This window comes from Sapajus apella, unplaced genomic scaffold, assembly GCF_009761245.1.
Source record: "Sapajus apella isolate SASKATOON/1434 unplaced genomic scaffold, GSC_monkey_1.0 scaffold190, whole genome shotgun sequence".
NCBI lineage: Eukaryota > Metazoa > Chordata > Mammalia > Primates > Cebidae > Sapajus > Sapajus apella.
This window is the reverse complement of record NW_022437130.1, coordinates 696,326-716,376: the sequence shown is the minus strand read 5'-3', so window position 1 is coordinate 716,376 and position 20,051 is coordinate 696,326. Positions and strand designations below refer to the sequence as shown.

At 52.1% G+C, this 20,051-nt stretch overlaps 1 protein-coding gene across 2 annotated transcripts in view; it reads left to right on the top strand.

The window, feature by feature from the left end:
* Positions 1 to 2,871: 2,871 nt before the first annotated feature.
* Positions 2,872 to 20,051, top strand: part of UROC1 (urocanate hydratase 1) — a 36,110-nt gene continuing 18,930 nt past the window's right edge. Inside the window, exons 1-11 of one of the 2 annotated variants that reach the window (XM_032269226.1) lie at positions 2,872 to 3,060; positions 9,315 to 9,445; positions 10,447 to 10,540; positions 11,932 to 11,991; positions 12,307 to 12,435; positions 12,598 to 12,659; positions 14,713 to 14,779; positions 14,880 to 15,023; positions 16,593 to 16,681; positions 19,316 to 19,378; positions 19,713 to 19,892. In XM_032269226.1, the coding sequence (XP_032125117.1) occupies positions 2,935 to 3,060; positions 9,315 to 9,445; positions 10,447 to 10,540; positions 11,932 to 11,991; positions 12,307 to 12,435; positions 12,598 to 12,659; positions 14,713 to 14,779; positions 14,880 to 15,023; positions 16,593 to 16,681; positions 19,316 to 19,378; positions 19,713 to 19,892 (1,145 nt within the window). In that variant the 5' untranslated portion in view covers positions 2,872 to 2,934. Of the gene's footprint in view, positions 3,061 to 9,314; positions 9,446 to 10,446; positions 10,541 to 11,886; positions 11,992 to 12,306; positions 12,436 to 12,597; positions 12,660 to 14,712; positions 14,780 to 14,879; positions 15,024 to 16,592; positions 16,682 to 19,315; positions 19,379 to 19,712; positions 19,893 to 20,051 lie in introns of both variants that reach the window. The other variant, XM_032269225.1, reaches the window with a different exon arrangement.

Sequence of the window (20,051 nt, the reverse complement as noted above, 5' to 3'; positions counted from 1 at the left end):
TATCTCAGTGCTGATTCTTTCTTTGTGGCGCTGAGCATCTATTTCCAACATCTGTTTCCAACATGGGGTTTCACCATGCTGGCCAGGCTGGTCTCAGACTCTTGACCTCAGGTGAGCCACCCACCTCGACCTCCCAAAGTGCTAGGATTACAGGCATGAGCCACTGCGCCCAGCCAAGATCTATATACTTCTACATAGTTTGGCAATGTTTGTTTGTTTTTAATTAAACTATTTGGGATCACTAGGTTTGTGTGCAGTTGCAAGGAGGAAAGATTCCGTTTCTCCTTTGCCCAGTGTCCCCCAGTGCTAGAATCTTGCAGAGCCACAGTGCAGGTAGCCCAGTTGGGATAGGGCATGGAGCCATCCACACGACTTTTGTACAGTGTTCGCCTTTCCACAAATTGGTTGCAGACGTTTAAAACTCAGCAGATGTCAGAAAACCTGCTGGATTTCTGGCTGCTCTTGAGCCGTGAGATGAGGGGCCTCCTGTGCAGCGCACCCTGAGACTAGGTCTCAGTGCAGTTTGCTGAGGGTCTGTCTGTTGCGGGGTGCAAGGTGAGCTGGGGAGGGGAAGCAGCTGACCAAGGTACACTCTCCCCACCCTGAGGGGAAGGGGACCTGGGGTTCTTAGGGGCTGCTCCCTGGGCAGGTGGGGAGAGGCTGCTAATTCCCCAGCCCTTCCAGCTGCCCTCTGAGTGGGAAGAGTAGACTCAGGGTCACCAGAAGACGCCCTTGAGAAGACAGCTGAAGGTGCTGGCCGCTGGCGTCCAGGTCATGCAACTTCTTCTGTCTTGTGCACTCTGTTCCTAGGACCTGCAATGGTGCCTGGCATGAGAAGGATTGAGTGGGGGATGCTTAAGCCTGGGCGCCTTTCTACATGTCTGCCCCAGGTGGCCCAGGCTGGTGAGGAGCAGAGATGCAGCAGGCCCAATGTGAGAACAAACCTTTTCCTCCTTCATTCACACAGCACGCTGAGCCCCAGTCACCAAGTGCATGTGGGCTTTTCCAGCACCTAGCTCTCCAGCTGTGTGTTCTCTCTAGCTGGGTGTCCCAGTCACCTCAACTCTGACACCACCTGCCGGGGATGGCATGAGATCCCACAGGTTGAGGGCTCAGTCCCACAAGACCGCACCCCCACTTCAGATGCTGCAAGCACGGGTTATGGTCTGTGCTTCAGATCAACTGGCTATAAACCGAGGTTTTCAGCGTTCTTTTAACTTGCTAGTGTGGATCAGAAAACTCAGGGAAACACTTTATTATTGATGTGTACCAGTTTCTAACAAAGGATAGTACAAAGAATACAGATGAACAGCCAGATGGAGGAGATGCCCCAGGCGAGGTGTGAGGAAGGGGCACAGAGCTTCCGTGCCTTCTCTGGGTGTGCCCTTGGGAACCTGCCTGTGCCCAGCTGTTGGGAAGCTCTTCTGAACCCTGTCCTTTTGGGGTTTTTGTGGAGGCTTCATGACCTACACGATTGACTAAATCATTGGCCTTTGGTGATCAACTCAACCTTCAGCTTCTCTCTCCTCCCCAAAGTCAGGAGGATGCTGAAAGTTCCAACCCTCTAATAACAGGTCGGTTCCCTTGCCAACCAGCCCCCATCCCGAGGATATCAGGGATCTGCCAAGAGTCCTCTCAGTAGAACAAAAGAGCTCTGCTCCTGTCACCAAGGAAATTCCAACAGATTTAGGAGCTCCATGTCAGGAACCAGAGTTCAAAAACCAAATGTTAGAACAAAAGATTCTCCTAGAGTTTCTATCTACCAGGGCCCTAGGAGCTTTGTGTCAGGAACAGGAAAGAGACCAAAAACTGTTTCTTATTCTATCACAGTCTCACATCGCCCCATTAAGGGTGCCCTCCCTGTGCCGCAAAAGGGCCAGCGTGGATGGGAGGGTGCTAGAGCCAGACCTCTGGGCCCTCAGGGCTCCAATCCGAGCTCTTCCCGTGACTGGCTGTGTAACCTTGAGCAAGTCCCATCCCCCTCTCCACCTGTTTCCTCATCCATAAAATGGGGCAACGAACCCCTCAGGGCTGACTCACAGGATGCTCTCTGAGGAGCGAGCGCTGAGAGGCAGCTGGGCATCCACGTGCAGGCCCTGTACTGGGGCTTGCCTAACCATGCTCTGCCCCTTACTGCTGAGTGGCCCAGTGCCACCCACTTGTGTAGATAGGACACAGCCGAAGGGACAGGGCTGGTCAGGCTCTGAGCTGGATACACCCAGGTGGGTCACCTCCCCGGGACTGCTAGAATTCAGTTGCCGCCACTTCTTGGTTGTGTGAGTGAGACCTGGGCCTCAGTTTCCCCATCAGTAGTGTAGGGCTCATGAAGAATGCTTTCTGGCAGAGTTGTTAACATATTTGGGGATGACAGTCATCCCTCAGGCAGGTCCTTTGAAAAGAGCTTTGGGAGAGGGTGGAGCGGTATGCCCTCCTCAGCTCCTGCTGGGGTCACACTGTTCCTGTCACCCAGCCCCCAGTGGGAGGTAGCAGGAGGAGAGGGTGTCTGCACTCTGTGCCCGGCCCAGTATCACACGGCTCCCCAGCTCCCATCGTCGAGATGCAGATCCCCACATGGAGTGTTTGGTTGGTGTGGTGCCCCCGAGGGCTGCCACAGCACACCCCAGCATTAGAGCCCCACCCACCCCCTAAAACTCCTCAGACAGCACAGCCCTCCTGGAAGGGAAAAGGGCCCAGCCCTGCTCCCCAGAGCACTGCCCTCTGCAGAGCACTGCCTTCCCCTGGTCAGCAGTGCAGGCGGCTCGCCTGAGGCCAGTGACCCTTGGACCTGCACATGGCTCCCTGCACAGGCCTGGCGCCCAATGAGGGGTGGGAGGAGTGGCACTGGGGCTGGAGGTCCCCCCCACTGGGCCCTATCTGCCCAGTCTCTTTCTGGCCTCCCCACAGTGCTGGCCTCTGCCTCCATCTCAGCCACACATGTCTAGCCTCCAGGCTCTGTGCTCTGGCCTGCCCCTGCGGCCCCTCCCAAAGAACCGAGGACGCCAGGCTGGGGTGCCCCATGCCCCAGTCAGGACCCCTGGCCTCAGCCCTGCAGAGAAGCAGGTAAGCAGTGGGTCCGTGCTCCTGAGGCCTTGGCCTCTAGACGTCCTCCAGGTGTTCCACGGCGAGCACCCCGGCTTCCTGCCCTCTCAGTGGGAGCTCCTCAGCCATCCACCCTGGCCTCCAGGGACTCCAACTGGTGGGGTGCAGTGGGTGGCGGGCTCTGTCTCTTGTGTGCAGCCACCCCTGGGTGCAGGATCGCCATGCCTGTTTACAGGTGAGGATCCTGACGCTCAGGGTCGGTGGCCGGTCAGTGGTGGCACTGCGGTCACCTCCAGTGGGAGGAGGCCCTGGGTGGGTGTGAAGTGTTACACCCGGCACCGGGTCCACCCCAACATGCAGAACATTTGCACAAAGGTCAGCTCTTGTTTTCATTTGAAATTGTTCCTTCCCCACACCTCTGGAGAACTTTAGGCTGTGTGGCTGAACACTGTGGCTGGCAGGCGGGTGCTGGGGCGAGGTGGGCTGAGGCTGGCGTCCCCTCACCCAATGGCCAGGCAGGCCAGGGATGGTGCACACTTGCTGGCAGTGCCCAGTCTGGGAACCTGCCTTTTGTCATTTGTAAGCTTGAGATGAAAATCGTGACCCAGGGGTCATGGAGAGAGTAAATGACATAAAGTGGGTGACACGGTTATATAGACTTTCCTCCTTTTCTGTACTGGAAACTATTCAAGAATTTCAGAAACACTAGAGAAATGGAAACTGCAAACAGGCATAAAGATTAAAAGAGGAATCCTACCTCCCAGATAGAGATGGCTGCCCTGTGCACCAGAGCCCCCTGGCCTTTCCCAAGCCACCCACAGAGGCCTAACAGGATGCAGTGGGGACAGTGGGGGTCGCTCAGGGCAGAGCCGGTGCTGGGGAAAGGGGAAGCAGGTTGTGGGAGTGGGGTGGAGGGGAGTTGGGGGGCTAGGAGTATGCTGGGGGTCCTTGTGGGAGTAGGGCGCTGGGGGCAGGTGGAGCTGGTGTTGGAGGGAAAAGGAAATGGAGGAGAAGCCAGCAGGATAGTAGGGTAGGTGATGAGTGCCAGGAAACAAGGGGAGGGGAGGTGGTGGGGGCTGAGGGGTGGAGGGAAAGTAGGTGGTGGGGGCTGAGATGATGTGGGGGTGGGTAGGTGGTAGGTGCTGGGGGGCAGGAGTAGGGTAGATGGCAGGCACTGGGGGATGGGGGGGTAGGTGGTGAGCATTGAGGGTGGGGAGGATAGGTGTCGGGTGTTGGAAGTGGAGGGAGGGTAGGTGGTGGGCACTGGGGGGTGGGGGGAGGGTAGGTGTTGGGTACTGGGGTGAGAGAGGGTAGGTGGTGGGCATTGGGGGTGGGGAGGGTAGGTGGTGGGCATTGGGGTGGGGGAGGATAGGTGTTGGATGGTACAGGATAGGTGGTGGGCATTGGGGGTGGAGAGGGTAGGTGTTGGGCACTTAGGGGGCAGGGGAGGGTAGGTGGTGGGTGCTGGGGGTTGGGGGGAGGGTAGATGGTAGGTATTAGGGGGTGGGGGAGGGTAGGTGTTGGGTGGTGGGGACGGGGGAGGGTAGGTGGTGGGTGCTGGAAAGGGGGTGGGTAGGTTTCAGGTACTTGGCGGCAGATTGCAAGCCGGTGATCCAGTCCCTTTTCCCCTCCCCTTGGCCCATCTCCACGGTTGTCCAGGTGGTGTTAATGTTTCTTCCCCCTTGATCACCTCCCTGCTGGGTGCCCGTGCCTAGACCTTCACCCCAGAGCACAGGGAGGGCCCTGCCACCTGTACATCCCCTGTGACGCGCTATGGCTGTGTTCAGCTCCCGGGGTGTCTTGTGCTGGGAGGAGAAGGCACCTCCAGGTGGAGGCGTGGCCACCTGGGTTTTGCTGGGGTGTGTCCCCCTTTGCTGGAGGGTCCGGGCGTCCTGGAGCAGGAGTGGGTGCGGAGCTGCCTCTCCTTCATGGGCAGGCCCTGAGTCCCGCGGCTTGCTTTCTATTTTTTATTTAAATGTGTTTTGTTGATCTTTAACCTGGGTATTTGAAGATAATTTTTGAGATAAGAAGTCGAATGTATAAAGGTGTAAGTTCCTCAGTTCACCTTCCAGAGTTGCCATGGCTTTATTTTTTTTTTGGCATTTGTAAGCTGAAGATGAAACTGATGACAGCAGGGGAATCCCAAATGAAGTAAAGTAGGCCACACGGTTATATAGACTTTCCTCCCACTTTTTCTTTACTGAAGACTACTCAAGAGTTTCAGAAACACACTCTATGCATCTGTGGGGTGCAGAAGACATCTGTGATCCTTCTTAAAAATACACAGGAAAGCACCTATGCGACGGTTTTTTCCAGATTGTTCCTTCTTGTGCCTTTAGAGTGCCCTGTCTTCAAATGGCTGCATAGTGTTTCATTATTTGGATGAACTAACGTGCACATCATTCTTTGCTGGTGTTTAACAGAACTCTCTCTGTGACTAGAGCGGGGCCTTCCTTTGCCAAGTTAATCAGGACACTCTCAGCATGCGCCTGACACAGCTCTCACCGTGCACAGGGAGACTTCAGTCACACGACAGCATCAGTTCCCCCATTAGAAATGTCTTCAGTACCTCCCCCATGTGCAGTTTATCCTAGTGACCCTTTTTCCCAAATCCACCCCACCCAAGTGCCTGTGCTGGGCACCCAACAGCAGATCTGAAGATGGCTGCGCATCTGTGTCCCTGTCACTACCAATGTCCTCCTCTCCTGAACTTCTTGAGGGCAGCGGTTCATTTTGGGGTCTCCACCGGGTTCATTTTGGGATCTCCAGTGACAGCAGCAGATGTTTGCTGGATGAATAAGAGTCGCCCTAAGAGCCCTAACTAACATCCCATAAGATTTCAGCCGAAGGAGGAACCTGAGAGGACTTCTTGGAAGAGGCGGCTATGGCAACTTGGGTAGGGTTCTTAGCCTGGGAAAGGAGAAATGCCCAAGAGTTTGGAGACAAGGGGAGGCAGTGTGCAGAGATGTGGAGACGGGTCTGTCTGAGGTGTGTCAGGATGGAGGAGGTTCCGTGTGGACCAGGGCTTGGTGTTGAGCTTGGAGAGCCAGACCCAGCTGGCTGATGGAGGACCCTGAATGTCAGGAGCAGCATGGCCTTATCAGACGGGTAATAGGGAGCCCATGAAGGTTTCTGAATAGGGGCATGCCTGCTGTTTAACAACACCCCTGCCCCAGAGTATAAAGGCTTCTAAGGAGGTTCCAGAGGGGTGAGGTGGGCAGAGGCCTGGCTGGAAGAAGGGATGGGCAGCATGGAGGCCCACAAGTGTGGGAGATGACAGCTTTGACAGCTGGGCACTCACACGTACTTATGTGTGCCTGGGGCTGTTCTAAGTACCTCAACTTATTGAGTCCCCAGGGCAGCCCTCCAAGGTGGGTACTGTTATTATGCCCACTTTACAGATGGGGAAGGGGCAGTCAGAGAGGGGGAGTGTGTGTGTGCCATGTGGCAGGCTTGTGTCACAGCAGCCTGACAGCCACTGCAGCCCGTGCAAGCCAGAGTGCTGCCCGCACTCAGGAAGTCTGGCTGCAGCTCCTGGCTCTCAACGCAGCCTCGGCCTAGACCCTGATGAAGGCTGGGCTGGAGGGATGCAGGGACAGGGGTGACTCAAACAAAGCCAAGCCATTTGGATAATGGCCATCATTTCTGGCAGAAATAGTGGCAGTCAGAAACTTTCAGGTGGGTGACGTTTAAAAGTGTGCTACTGCCCCACAAGCTGACTGCCAGGTTAGAATGAAAGTAAGTCCTAGGCTGAACACACACACACACACACACACACACACACACACACACACACCCTCATCTGTGGGCTGAACAACGTTACAGGCTGGCATCTTTTCATTTTGGTGCTCAGCCACCGTGCAGGACAGGCATGTGCCTGGCACAGGTGCCCTGATGCCTGAGGCAATGTTCTGTTACTGCCTGTATTAGCTTCCCACGTCTACTGTAATAAATCGCCACAAGTGCAGTGGCTTAAAACAACCCTTGTTTATTCTTCTGCAGTTCCAGAAGTCAGAAATCTGAAGCAGGTGTCACTGGGCTGCAATCAAGAAATGGTGAAAGTGCAATGATATTAAATCATGCTTTTCTTTGCTTTCTTAGTGTGTCTTGTAAACCTCATTTTTTGGCACAAATATTACATATCAGATTATCCTGGTTTACCTTTACATGTTGCAACAGTTCATTTATATATATACACATATATATGTATATATATATATACACATATATATGTATATATATATACATACATATATATGTACATATATATACACATATGTGTATAATATGTGTATATATATATACATATGTGTGTGTGTGTGTGTGTGTGTGTGTGTGTGTGTGTATTTAAACACTTTAGAGACAGGATCTAGCTTTGTCCAGGCTGGAGTGCAGCAGTGTGATCGTAGGTCACTGGAACCTCAAATGCCTGGGCTCAAGCCATCCTCCTACCTCAGCCTCTTGAGTAGCTGGGACCACAGGCATATGCACCATGCCTGGCTATTTTTTAATTTTTTTGTAGAGATGGGGGTCTCTTGATGTTGCTCAGGCTGGTCTGAAACTCCTGGCCTCAACTGATCCTCCTACCTTGGTCTCCCAGAGTGCTGGGATTACAGGCAGGAGCCACCGTGCCTGGCCTTATATTTTTCATAGCATAAACATATAAAAATCCTGGCAGGGCCGTGCTGTTTCTGGAGGGAACTGCATGCAGTCAGTGCAGCATTGCCCACTGTTCCATGGTCATCGGGAAGCAGTGGGCCCCATCACACCACGCAGCCCTTCTTGAGAACAGTGGGCAATGCTCAACCTGAGACTCCTCCTCTGCTGAAGTTGCCAGGGTAGGCGGAGGCACTGGGCGGCCCTTCAGGTCATCCACAGGCCTGTTGCAGGGCCTTGGGCAGGTCATGTGACCTGTGTGAGCCCCATCATCTAGTTTTAATGCTGAGAGCTGCCGCTAGTCAGAGGTGTGGAGGATTAAATCCAGGCCAGTGAGAGTGAGCCTTCCTTTCCCACTTAAAGAATATTTATCGCAGGCCTATTAGGTAACTCTAGACACAGGATGAAGTATTAAGCCAAAATATATGACAACTTTTGTGAACTAAATAAAACCGTGAAATTGCAGATAAAAAGATATAGTTTATCCTGGAAAGAAAAAAAACCCTTGATATAAAATAATCGACATTAAGACATATCTAGGCTAAATTACTGAATTTCAGCAATAAGGAAAAATTCAATGTTTAGCAGATGGAAATTTTATACAAGAGGAAAATGTGGCAAACAGAGCTTTGGGGCTGTATTTAGGCTTTGGAAAAGTTGCCAGAATGTCCTTTGCTGAGGGCACAAGTTTGTGCTTCATTTCAGAACAGATTGAGCTTCTTACATGTTTCGCTTTTAAGAATGGCTGATTCACTTCCATCAACTGACACCATTTTAAATGCACTAATTTTCACAGAACGTGTGTTGTACTTTTTGTGCTGTGTAATTACCTGAACAATGTTTCTAATGCAGTTGACACAACTGATTATGCAAGAGGTCCTCCTCGTGCAGCACATTGGTAAAACATCCCGTCAAGCCCCAGGGCTGTGTCTGGCACTGCCTTTAGAGCAGTGAGGACAGTGGCCTCAGACTGCAACTACCGCCTACCAGCAGGCTGTGAAACCAGTTTAGGGGATGCGAGCAGTATTGATTTGAAAGTGAAATGAAAGGAGCTAGAGAGGATGGATGTATTAGAACCCACATAGGAAAGCTGAGATTTGTTCCACGGAGTAGGGATGTGTGTATCTGGGCAGCCATAGCAGTTGATTCCTGTGGCTCATGATCAAGAGTTCATGTGTGTGTGTAAATACATGTTGTTTTTGACAGCTTTTTCTTGTATGCACCTGCACAGGGTACTTAAGGCTTTGCTGGGTCTACTCTCCCCACTGGAGCCTCTGCATCCTGCACCATAGCCACAAGCCTCAGGCAGGCCCCTTTCTGATCCCTCCCTGGGGTAAGCAGTGCCATCCTCAGAACAGATGCTTCACCCTAAGCAAGAAGAGAGAGGGATCAGTCTGCCTTCATGAAAGGGGCAGGAGGGGGCAATCAGGGAAGGCTTTCTGTAGGAGGTGACACTGTAGATGGGCCTGGGGAGAGAACCAGGCAGTCTCTAGGTGGGCAACAGGCTTCTGAGTGGAGCAGAGACAAACCCATGTGGGAGGAGGATGGCCCATTACGGGGCCTCAGAACACCCAGCCCGGAGCTCCAGCCCCCATCATCTCTTCACTCTCCTCCCACAGCTGGCACTGAGGAACGCCCTGCGCTACTTCCCCCCAGATGTCCAGAACATGCTGGCCCCAGAATTTGCCCAGGAGCTGCAACTGTATGGGCACATCTACATGTACCGGTTTTGCCCTGACATTGAAATGAGGTCAGCCTTGTGGGCACAGCTTCAAAGGGACCCAGAGGGGCAGGCAGCTCCTGCAAGGGAACATGGGGGAGTCAGTAGTGTGGGGGAAACCCAGTCTGTCCAGACTAGGAGGCAGGGGAGAGAAGATTCTGTGTCGTCACCTCGGGAGCTGGAGCCAAACGCTGGCTGCAGCCCCTGAGCCTGGCCAGAAGACGGGGGCAGCTTCTCAGGTCTCTCAGACCTGGCCCATCTGTCCTGTGCAGCCAGTCCTATGCAATTCAGGAGCCAAATTGTATACAAAACCCCTTTCAAAAACTAGGGCTTGTCGTTCTGCCAGAGGGTAGGGAGATCTTTAGGGAGCTCTGGCAGTGACTTCACATACCCCACGATCTCGATGAGGGTCTTAAGCCACACTGTGCACAGCATCCCTGGAGGCCTTGTGGTAACGTGGTCTGCCAGGCCTCACCCCAGGTTCAGACCCAGCAGTTCTGGAGTAGGGCTTTGAGTCTGCATTTCTGCACTTGATTGTTCTCGAAGGTGCCAGTGGCCCAGGCTTGCCTTGAGACATCCCAGGGAACGCTGTTCCCTTTAAAGTAGGAGCCATGTTCCTCACTCCAGCCAGTACCTCTGGTCCTGGCACCTGCTGGAGAAGTGGTGCCCAAAAGTGTTTGTTGAGTGAATGAAGAAACAAATGAATAAATTTATCTTACCCAGAGGGAGAGGCTTCTGGAGAGCAGCCGTCAGTTCCGCTTTGCCAGCAGCTATCTCCCAGGTGGACCATGTGAAGTGGGGAGGCAGGGTAGTTGGGGAGGGGCCTGAATGCCCCCTCCCTGGAAGCTTAAGAACTTCAGCTAAATAAGCAGCACAGAGTTGGCCCTAGTGGTGCTGGAGGCCCCACTGTACGCTCCTGCAAACCCTGGGTCTGGCTGTCCTTGCCTGTTCGGCCAGGGGCTGGGTGGGGCGGGGCTGGATGCTGCACTTTGGCAGGAAGGGCAGCCTGGCGGCTGGGCTTTGCATTGCAGGGCCTACCCGGTTGAGCAGTACCCCTGCCGGACAAAAGCGGCTGCCGCCATCATGCACATGATCATGAACAACCTGGACCCTGCCGTAGCCCAGGTAATAGCCAGGGAAACTGAATGCCAGCACTGCCCAGCAGAAACAGAATGTGAGACACACATGTCATGCTTTCACGCTTTTAATTTTGAGATAGTTATAGACACAGGCAGTTGTGAAGCTAGTAAGAGAGGTCCCTGGTCCTTCCCTCAGCTTCCCCCAGTGGTTGCATTCGTGGCTGTAGTGCAGCCTCAAAACCAGGACGTCACCGTGGCTGCAGTGGACACACATGTAATTTAAAAAATTACATGAAGGCCGGGCGCGGTGGCTCACACCTGTAATCCCAGCACTTTGGGAAGCTGAGGCGGACGGATCACGAGGTCAAGAGATCGAGACCATCCTGGTCAACATGGTGAAACCCCGTCTCTACTAAACACACAAAACATTAGCTGGGCATGGTGGCGTGTGCCTGTAATCCCAGCTACTCAGGAGGCTGAGGCAGGAAAATTGCCTGAACCCAGGAGGCGGAGGTTGTGGTGAGCCGAGATCGCGCCATTGCACTCCAGCCTGGGTAACGAGCGAAACTCCGTCTCAAAAAAAAAAAAAAAAAAAATTACATGAAAAAGTAAAAATAAACAGATTTACACCATATGTTATTCATGCTGATATATCCAAAATCTATGTTTTTACTGTTTGTTTGTTTGTTTGTTTGTTTAGAGATAGGCTCTCACTCTGTTGCTGCAGTGCAGTGGCTTGATCTTGGCTCACTGCAGCCTCAACCTCCTGGGCTCCAGCGATCCTCCTACCTTAGCCTCCCAGGTAGCTGGGACTACAGGCACCAGCCACCATGCCTGGCTCCAAAATACTATTGTTTTAACGTGTAATCAATGTAAACATTATTAATGAGATATTTTACATTTTTTTCATACTGAGTCTTTGAAACCAGGGATGTATCTATGCAGGGAGCAGAGCTGAAAAGCCACATGTGGCGGGTGGCCACCATATTGGGTGGCATGGATCTGGCCACATGTGCCTGTCATGGGCACCCTGAGCCAGTCTATAGAGCAGCTCCCCATATTTGAGAATGGAATGCCTCTCGGGTGTGTTCCTGCATTTCTTGGGGCAATATGTTACTAGAATGTGACCGCTTCACCTAGTAGGTGGGAAAGCCCTAAACCCTGGCCCTGGCCCCAGACCCTGGTCACACATCAACCCTGCCTTTGAACCCAGGCTGAGTTCCCAGAGTGACCCCAGACCCAGATTCACCCCTAACCCCAAGCCGAGCCCCTGCTCCAGTCGCAGCTGGGGCCCGTGTTCTTGCAGATGTGTCACCCTTCTGGCTTCCCCCCTTGCCCCATTGTGCCTCCAGGGGATGGGGGCCCTTTCTCTCCCTGTCTGTGATTCCATAGGCCCTTCCCGGGCCCTCATCTCAGATGACCCCACGTCTTCCTCAGTTTCCCCAGGAGCTGGTGACCTACGGAGGAAATGGGCAGGTGTTCAGCAACTGGGCTCAGGTACTGCGTACTGTGTGGCCTCGCCCCACCCTGGCCTTTCCCCTAGTCTGGAGCTCTGGCCTAGGATCTTACAAACCCGTGGCTCAGGACACAGGCCTCTGCCTCCCTGGTGCCTGAGGCTCCAGCATTGGAGAGTAGGTGGGGAAGTTTCAGGTTACAGGAATGAGTGAGGTGGTGCTGAGGGAGACACTAGGGCCGGAGTGGAATAGAGACCTGGGGGCCTGCGGGAGCTCTCTGGGTGTGGACAGTGGTGTGGGGCTGGGCGTGGGGTGCTGCTTCCGCTGACAGAGTCCCTATACTCTGCTCTTCCCCAAGTTCTGGCTGACCATGTTCTACTTGTCGAAGATAACAGAGGAGCAGACTTTGGTCATGTACAGCGGGCACCCACTCGGCCTCTTCCCCAGCAGCCGCAGCGCCCCACGGCTCATCATCACCAATGGGATGGTGGGTCCCCATAGCTGACCCAGCTCCTGCCCGGGGCTCCAAAGAGCGTGTGCTGACGCTGGGAGGAGAGCCCAGTGCCCTGACGCTGTCTGTCACCCGCCGCGGATCTGTGCTCACTCTCCAAGCTCTCAGCCCCACTCCCTGCCCCATCCTCTTCTCCAGGTCATTCCCAACTACTCCTCCCGGACGGAGTATGAGAAGCTCTTTGCCTTGGGGGTTACAATGTAAGTCACTATTTCAGTCTATTCAGGCAGTGTTTCCCCAATAGCCATGGGTCATTATAAAGCAAAATGGTGATATTAAATACAAGTCTTGAAAAACACAATCACAGAACTGTAGCACAATTAATTTTATTTTTACATATTCCCTAGTAGTTTTATGTATATGCTTATAAATTTTATATTCTTGAATGCAAGAGAACCTATAATTTTAGATGCTGCCTTTTCCAATATTTCATTATGAACAATTTCAAACATACAGAAAATTGACCGAATTTACAGTGAATGTAAAAAAATTTCTGTGATGAATATGCTACCTACCGTACTCACCTTCTCATGTGGCTATCTGTCCCTCTACCTATCCATCCATTCAACTTGTTTTTTTGATGCATCTCAAAGTCAATTGCAAATATTACTTACTGGAATTAAATATTTGTTTACAGTTTTTTTTTCTTTTGAGGTAAAACTTGCATATAATGAGATGCACACATCTTACATGCACCACATTTTGGGTTCTGACAAAGTATGCATCTGTGCAACTAAAACCCATCAGGCACGGAATGCTGCCATTGCCCCAGAGAGGTCTCTCACACCCCTTCTCAGGAAGTGACAGCTTGTCGTTTGTTATAAAGGTAATACAAACTATTTTTTTTCTTTTTCTTTTTGTTTTTTTAATTGAAATGGAATTTCACTCTTGTTGCCCAGGCTGGAGTGCAATGGTGCAATCTCAGCTCACTGCAACCTCCGCCTACCAGGTTCAAGCAATTCTCCTGCCTCAGCCTCTCAAGTAGTTGGGATTACAGGTGTGTGCCACCATGCCCAGCTAATTTTTTGTATTTTTAGTAGAGATGGGGTTTCACCATGTTGGCCAGGCTGGTCTCAAACTCCTGACCTCAAGTGATCTGCCCACCTCGGCCTCCCAAAGTTCTGGGATTACAGGCATGAGCCACTGCACCCAGCGATGTACACTGTTTCATCAAGCATTATAAATGGAGCTACAATGAAAAGGAGATCTGTCTCACATCCTAGATTCTCCAGTTGACAATGTCTCCTGTGTCCTTCCGAGCACTTTCTATGCATGAGGACTTGGTGATTTAGGTGGTTAGACCGTTCGAGCTGGCCTCTGTGCCTTCCCTTTCCCACCTTCACAAGACAGCTAGGAGATTGTTGCATTTCAAGAAGCAGGTCTCGAGTATTCTTCCTTTACCTGCAGTGTTCAATTGCACTAATTTATTTAACCCTCTTGCTTCTCAATCTGGCTTGCTTCCATGACACAGTGCAAGGCCCTGTTCCTCTCTGATACTAGGTGTTTTATGGGGCACATACGCTGCCACTCATTTCTATTGTCTCCAGTGGAGGGGCATCTCAGCATCTTCAGGTCTTGGCCCCTGCATGTGAAGTTGTTGTGAACATTGTTGTGTGTGTCCTGCCTGGTGTAAACATGTAGCATGGGCGTGCTGCCCATGTTCACCTGGAGTCCATGCAGCCAAATATTCCCCAAAGCGATTCTTCACCAATTACACTACTTTTTTTTTTTTTTTTTTTTGAGACGGAATCTTGCTCTGTCGCCACGCCAGAGTGCAGTGGCTTGATCTCGATTCACTTCAACCTCTGCCTCCCAGGTTCAAGTGATTCTCCTGCCCCAGCCTCCCGAGTAGCTGGGATTACAGGTGCCCACCACCACGCCTGGCTAACTTTTGTATGTTTAGTGGAGATGGATTTTCACCCTGTTGTCCAGGATGGTCTCAATCTCTTGATCTCGTGTTCCACCCACCTTGGCCTCCCAAAGTGCTGGGATTACAGGCACAAGCAACCATGCCCCGCCCTATACTACAGTTTTTAACAAAACAAAGTCTGCTTGTAAATTGTCTGGGAGGCAAGAGGGGACCAGGGTGTTCATAGCCTTCTTGTGTTCTCTCTCTATTTTATGTAAAAGAGAATATATTAATGCCTCTTGTGTAGTTAAATACTAATTTTCAACCTTCTAAAGGGAGTGGCTGGGAGGACCTGGGTCTGGCACTGGCTGAGCCCTGGGTTGGGCTTCTCTCCTTGTGGTCAGGTATGGCCAGATGACAGCAGGTAGCTACTGCTACATTGGTCCCCAGGGAATCGTCCACGGCACTGTGGTGAGAGATGGGGCCATGCCTGGCCATGGGTGTCCCAGCATAGGGGGTGGAGGGGGCAGGCTGGGAGTGGGCAGCGAGCCCCCACCTTTTCTCCCTGCAGCTCACCATGTTGAATGCTGCACGTCGGTACCTGGGCATCGAGGATTTGGCTGGGAAGGTCTTTGTCACCTCTGGGCTCGGTGGAATGAGTGGGGCTCAGGCCAAGGCCGCAGTCATTGTGGGGTGCATTGGCGTGATAGCAGAGGTAAGCTGGGGGGTCCTGGCCTTTGTTCATGCCTGCATCCCTCCCTCCCTCCTTCCTCCAGGAACCCTCACACCACAGACTCCCTCTTCCTCCCTCGCCCAGACTGCCCTCGCCTCCTTCGCAAAGCCTCACTGGACCTCACTGGGTGGGGTCCCATGGCCGCGTAAGCTTCCTGCCTTCAAAGTGTCCATCACCCTGCATGGGCACTGCCTGTTGGCTGCTCTCCCACAAAACTGTGACTGTCTATATGTGGGTATGGCTTTCCTGTATCCCACCACACCCCTGAAATACAGATGGGAGGGAATGAATTGTGTGAATAAATGAACTCATAGACTCCCCATCTTGAACAGGTGGGGAGGCAGACAGGCCATCCTCCATAGAGTGTAGGCAGCTTTTCCTCAGTGACCCCATCTTAGTTCTTTGAGTTTCTATAAAGGAACACCTGAGGCTAATTTATAAAGAAATGAGGTTTATTTGACTCAGTTCTGCAGGTGGTACAGGAAGCATGGCACCCGCATCTGCTTCTAGTGAGACCTCAGGAAGCTTCCACTCCTGATGGAAGGTGAAGGGCGCTGGTGTGTCACACAGTGAGAAAGGGAGAGTGGGGAGAGGAGAGGGGACTGCTGGACCTTTTAAACAACCAGCTCCTGTAGGAACCAGCAGAGCAAGAGCTCAGTCGTTACTGCAAGGACTGCATCAAGCCATTCATGAGGAAGCTGTCCCTGTGACCCAAACACCACCATCAGGCCCCACCTCCAACATTGGGGATCAAATTTCAACATGAGGTTTGGGGGACAAATATGTCCCAACTGTAATAGGCTCTCACATCTTTCTTTGGTGGGTGCTAAGGAAAGGAAGGGAAGTAGGAAGTGGAAGAGGCAAGGAGCCTTGAGGCAAGCCTTGGTGATATGCGCCAGTGCGATTTGTACTCAGTTGATGTCAAACCTGTGCCATACATACCTGTGATTGTTAGGAATGCACTGAGCTGCAGGTAACAGGAAGCCTACCTACAGCGGCTTGTGTCAATAGGGTCTTATTTTTCTCATGTAACCAACAGTGCTGGCATTGGTCTGCAGCTCAATGATGCTAATATCTCTGGATTCCCTTGGGCCTCCTTTGTAGAAATAATTGCTGCCCCCTCCCCAGCCATCCCATCCATGTTCAAGACAGGAAGACCTCTTGAACATGAGAGGGAAGTGTCTGCTACAACTCTATTTCATCAGGAAAATTATGTCTTTAAACCCCCTTCTTTTATCTCATCGGTCAGGCTTGGATGAAATTGATGTTCTTATCTACAAGGGAGGATGGAGATTGTGGACAGGTCCATGTGATTAGCTTGGAGGCAGATCTTCTCCTGGGGCTGAACTGTGTCACCCTGAACCCCACCTGGGTTCTGCTGATAAGGGAGGCGGGAGAAGGAATAAATAGTGGGAGGGCAGCTCGTGGTGTCTGCCCTGAGACTGTGTTATAGAAAAGCGAGGGACCTACAGGGGATGACGCATTCATAGATGAGGATGATACACTTAGGGAACATTTGTAACTGGGTGGTTCCATGTCCCACTGCCCCAGGTGGATAAAGCTGCCCTTGAGAAACGCCACAAGCAGGGCTGGCTGATGGAAGTGACTGACAGCTTGGACCAATGCATCAAGAGGCTCAGGTACAGCTCCAAGCTCGACTCCAGACACCTGACACATGGCAGTGGGAAACCACAAGAGGACCCCTGGGGGGCAGCTTGGTGTGGGCCTGTTTAATGCCTGACAGCTGTCCACACGTGGGCACCACACATACATGCACACACACACACATGCACACAAGGGCTGGCCCGCAGATGGTGATAGGGCAGAAGCCTCTGGAAGGGCCTCCAATATTCTGTTGTTGCCGGTGTGGAGGTGGCCACTGGGCTGCGGGCTTGGTGCTCAGACACTTGGCTCTGATGGGCTTCGGACAGCCTTCTCGGGGCTCCCGTGCTCTGCCCTGGTTCTGCGAGTTGTGTTTTTCTTGCTGTGTGGTCTGGTAGAGCCGGCCCCTGGTAGGGGCTGCCTCGAGCTGTTGCAGTGGCAACTGGCAACCCGGCGAGGCGTGCGCTCCATCCTTGTGCTCCAGGCCAGAGCTTCCCCCATGGAGCTGAGGGGCTGAGGGGCAGTCTGTGGGTTTCTTCTTGCCCTCCCCCTTGCCCCACTTGCCCCGGCGATGTCTTCAGCAGTATTTCAGTGGGACAGTGTGAAGATTGCCCTGGGGACTTCTCCTTGGATGCTGCCTTTGAAGCATCTTCTCAATTTACTGTGCAGAGCGGAGTCCTGTTTGGGGAAGGCATATCGGTGCAGTGGTTCCCCACCTGGCTGCAAGTAGAATCTCCACAGGGGCTTAAAAGCTGTTTTGGATGAAAATGTCAACCAAAAATTTGAGAAATAATGCAGTAAATTATTTCGACCTAGATCATTCTAAAATACCAATCCAACCACATTGCACCCTCTTCAGAACTCTCAGATAACTTTCATCAATGATAGAAGAAACTCCACACTCCAGGTGTGCTGTGAAGGGCTTCCCGACCTAACTCCCATCCCTGTTCAGACTGTTTAGCATCCTGAGTGTGTGCACATACACACACACACACACACACACACGCACACGCACATAAACACAACACACATGCATACATATAACCACACATAAACACATAAACACACATACACACTTAACACACGTGCACATACATACACAGAGGACGCACACACTAACACACACATGCACACATGCTTGAACACAGCACACACATGCACACACTTGCACACACGTGCACGCACATAAACACTCAGACATGTGACACACATACAACACACATAAACATACTGACACAGCCACACAAATACATGACCCACACATAAACACAAACACACAGATACAAACACAGACACACAACACATGCATGCACACACATGCAAACACAGCACACATGCACATACGCACAAACACAGACACACAGACATACATGCACACACAAACATGCATAAACACATAACATGCACACATGAAAATATACACCTAACACATACACATAAACATGCATAAACAACACATACACACACATGCACACACAGCACAATTCACATACATATACACACATAAACACAAATACATAACATACAAACATGAACACATAACACATACATAAACATACAAGCACACATAAACACACACTAGCAACACATAAACATATACACATAACACAACACAAATGCATGCACATAACACACATTCACACACATATACATGCACAAACACACAGACACGACACAGCACAAACACATAAACACACATCAACACCATACACACACACAGACACACGCACATGCCATAAACACACGCAGACCCACACACAAACAACACACATGTACATGCCCACAACAGATATGCTCACACACATACATACACATATGCATATACATACATATACATATATATGTACACATGCATGCACATATATATATACACACATGAACACACACACATACACATACATCAAAATCAGTTTAAGGAATTGCTTCTAGCAACCTGTCTGCCACACTTCCATAGCCCCTGAGCTGGGGAAGACCGATGGGAATGGAGTGAGCTCCTAGGAGCTCACGGTCCCCTCCGGGGTCCTTCAGCTGGGATCGCAACAAGCCCTGGTTTAGACTGGCCTTCCTGCTGCCCTGGGGCTTTGTGTCCTTCCCTACTTCGTCAACCTTTCACCCCTGGGGGAGAGGAAGTGCCTGGCTTCCTCCGGCCTCTCCAGGCCACGCCCAGGGAGCAGTAAATCTGGTCTCTCACGGGGGCCACTCCACCTTCCCTGCATATTGTTGCCTTTTGGTACCTCTACAAACTGCAAGGACTGTTCAAATCTTCTGTTCCCCAAAATGTGCTTTGATTTTTCTTGTCCTATTTTTCTAAATAATTTTGGGAATCATCTTTAGTGAATTCTACAACTCTGGGACCACCTTGGATGGGTTCTGTAAAGATCCCTGTGGAGGTCCCACATCAATAACCCGAATTACATGGATCGCCCAGGCAGAGTTTTGCTGCTTCCATGTTGGTTTTCTGGTCTGGGGTATTTGGGTCTGGGTTTTCCCTTTATAGTTAAGTCAGGATCCTGCAGGCATGCTTCATGGCCCCTGCCATGGGCCTCATGATTGCACACGATACCTCTGGTGGCCTCCTGGGTCTGCCCTGTGTGCAGCTGGGGTGCAGGTGTGTCTGGGACACCTATGCACAGGTGCAGGGGGCCACCTGTTCTGCTCTTGTGTCCTTCCAGGGAGGCACGGAAGAAAAAGGAGGTGCTCAGCCTTGGTTACCATGGCAATGTGGTGGCTCTTTGGTGAGTGGGTGGGGGGTGGGAGTTAATAACCACCTTGGGGACCCAGATGGGCCCACCTGAGCAAAGACCCCAGTGCTAACCAGGAGCTGTGGGACACAAAGCTTTGAGCCTCGGTTCAGCGCCACCCTTGGTGGCCACACCCTTACCCAGGCTCGGGGCGGCTGTCCCTGCCCTGTCCACAGGTTCTCTTTCCACGGGGAAAGCGGGGTCTAGCTGGGGTTGTGCCTGCTGGATTTGTGGTTGGGAAAATGTGCTTTGATCCTCACCTGGCTGGACCCAGACTCTGGGCCCAGACTGTGCGTGGCTTGCACTGACCACCCCATGGCTTCCACAGGGAGCGCCTGGTCCGTGAATTGGACACAACAGGGGAGTGCTTGGTGGACCTGGGGTCAGATCAGACGTCCTGCCACAACCCGTTCAATGGCGGCTACTACCCTGTGCAGCTCAGCTTCACAGAGGCCCAGAGCCTCATGGCCTCCAACCCTGCTGTGTTCAAGGACCTGGTCCAGGAAAGGTGCTACTCGGGGTTGGGGATGGCAGAAGCATTTGGCCTGGGCAGACCACCTTGTCCTGCTCTGGCTGCCACCTGGTTCTCCAGCAACCAGCTATGTGGCCTTGGGCAAGACCTTAACGTCTCTGAGCCTCTGCCTCCACCTGTCAGACCAGGTCATGA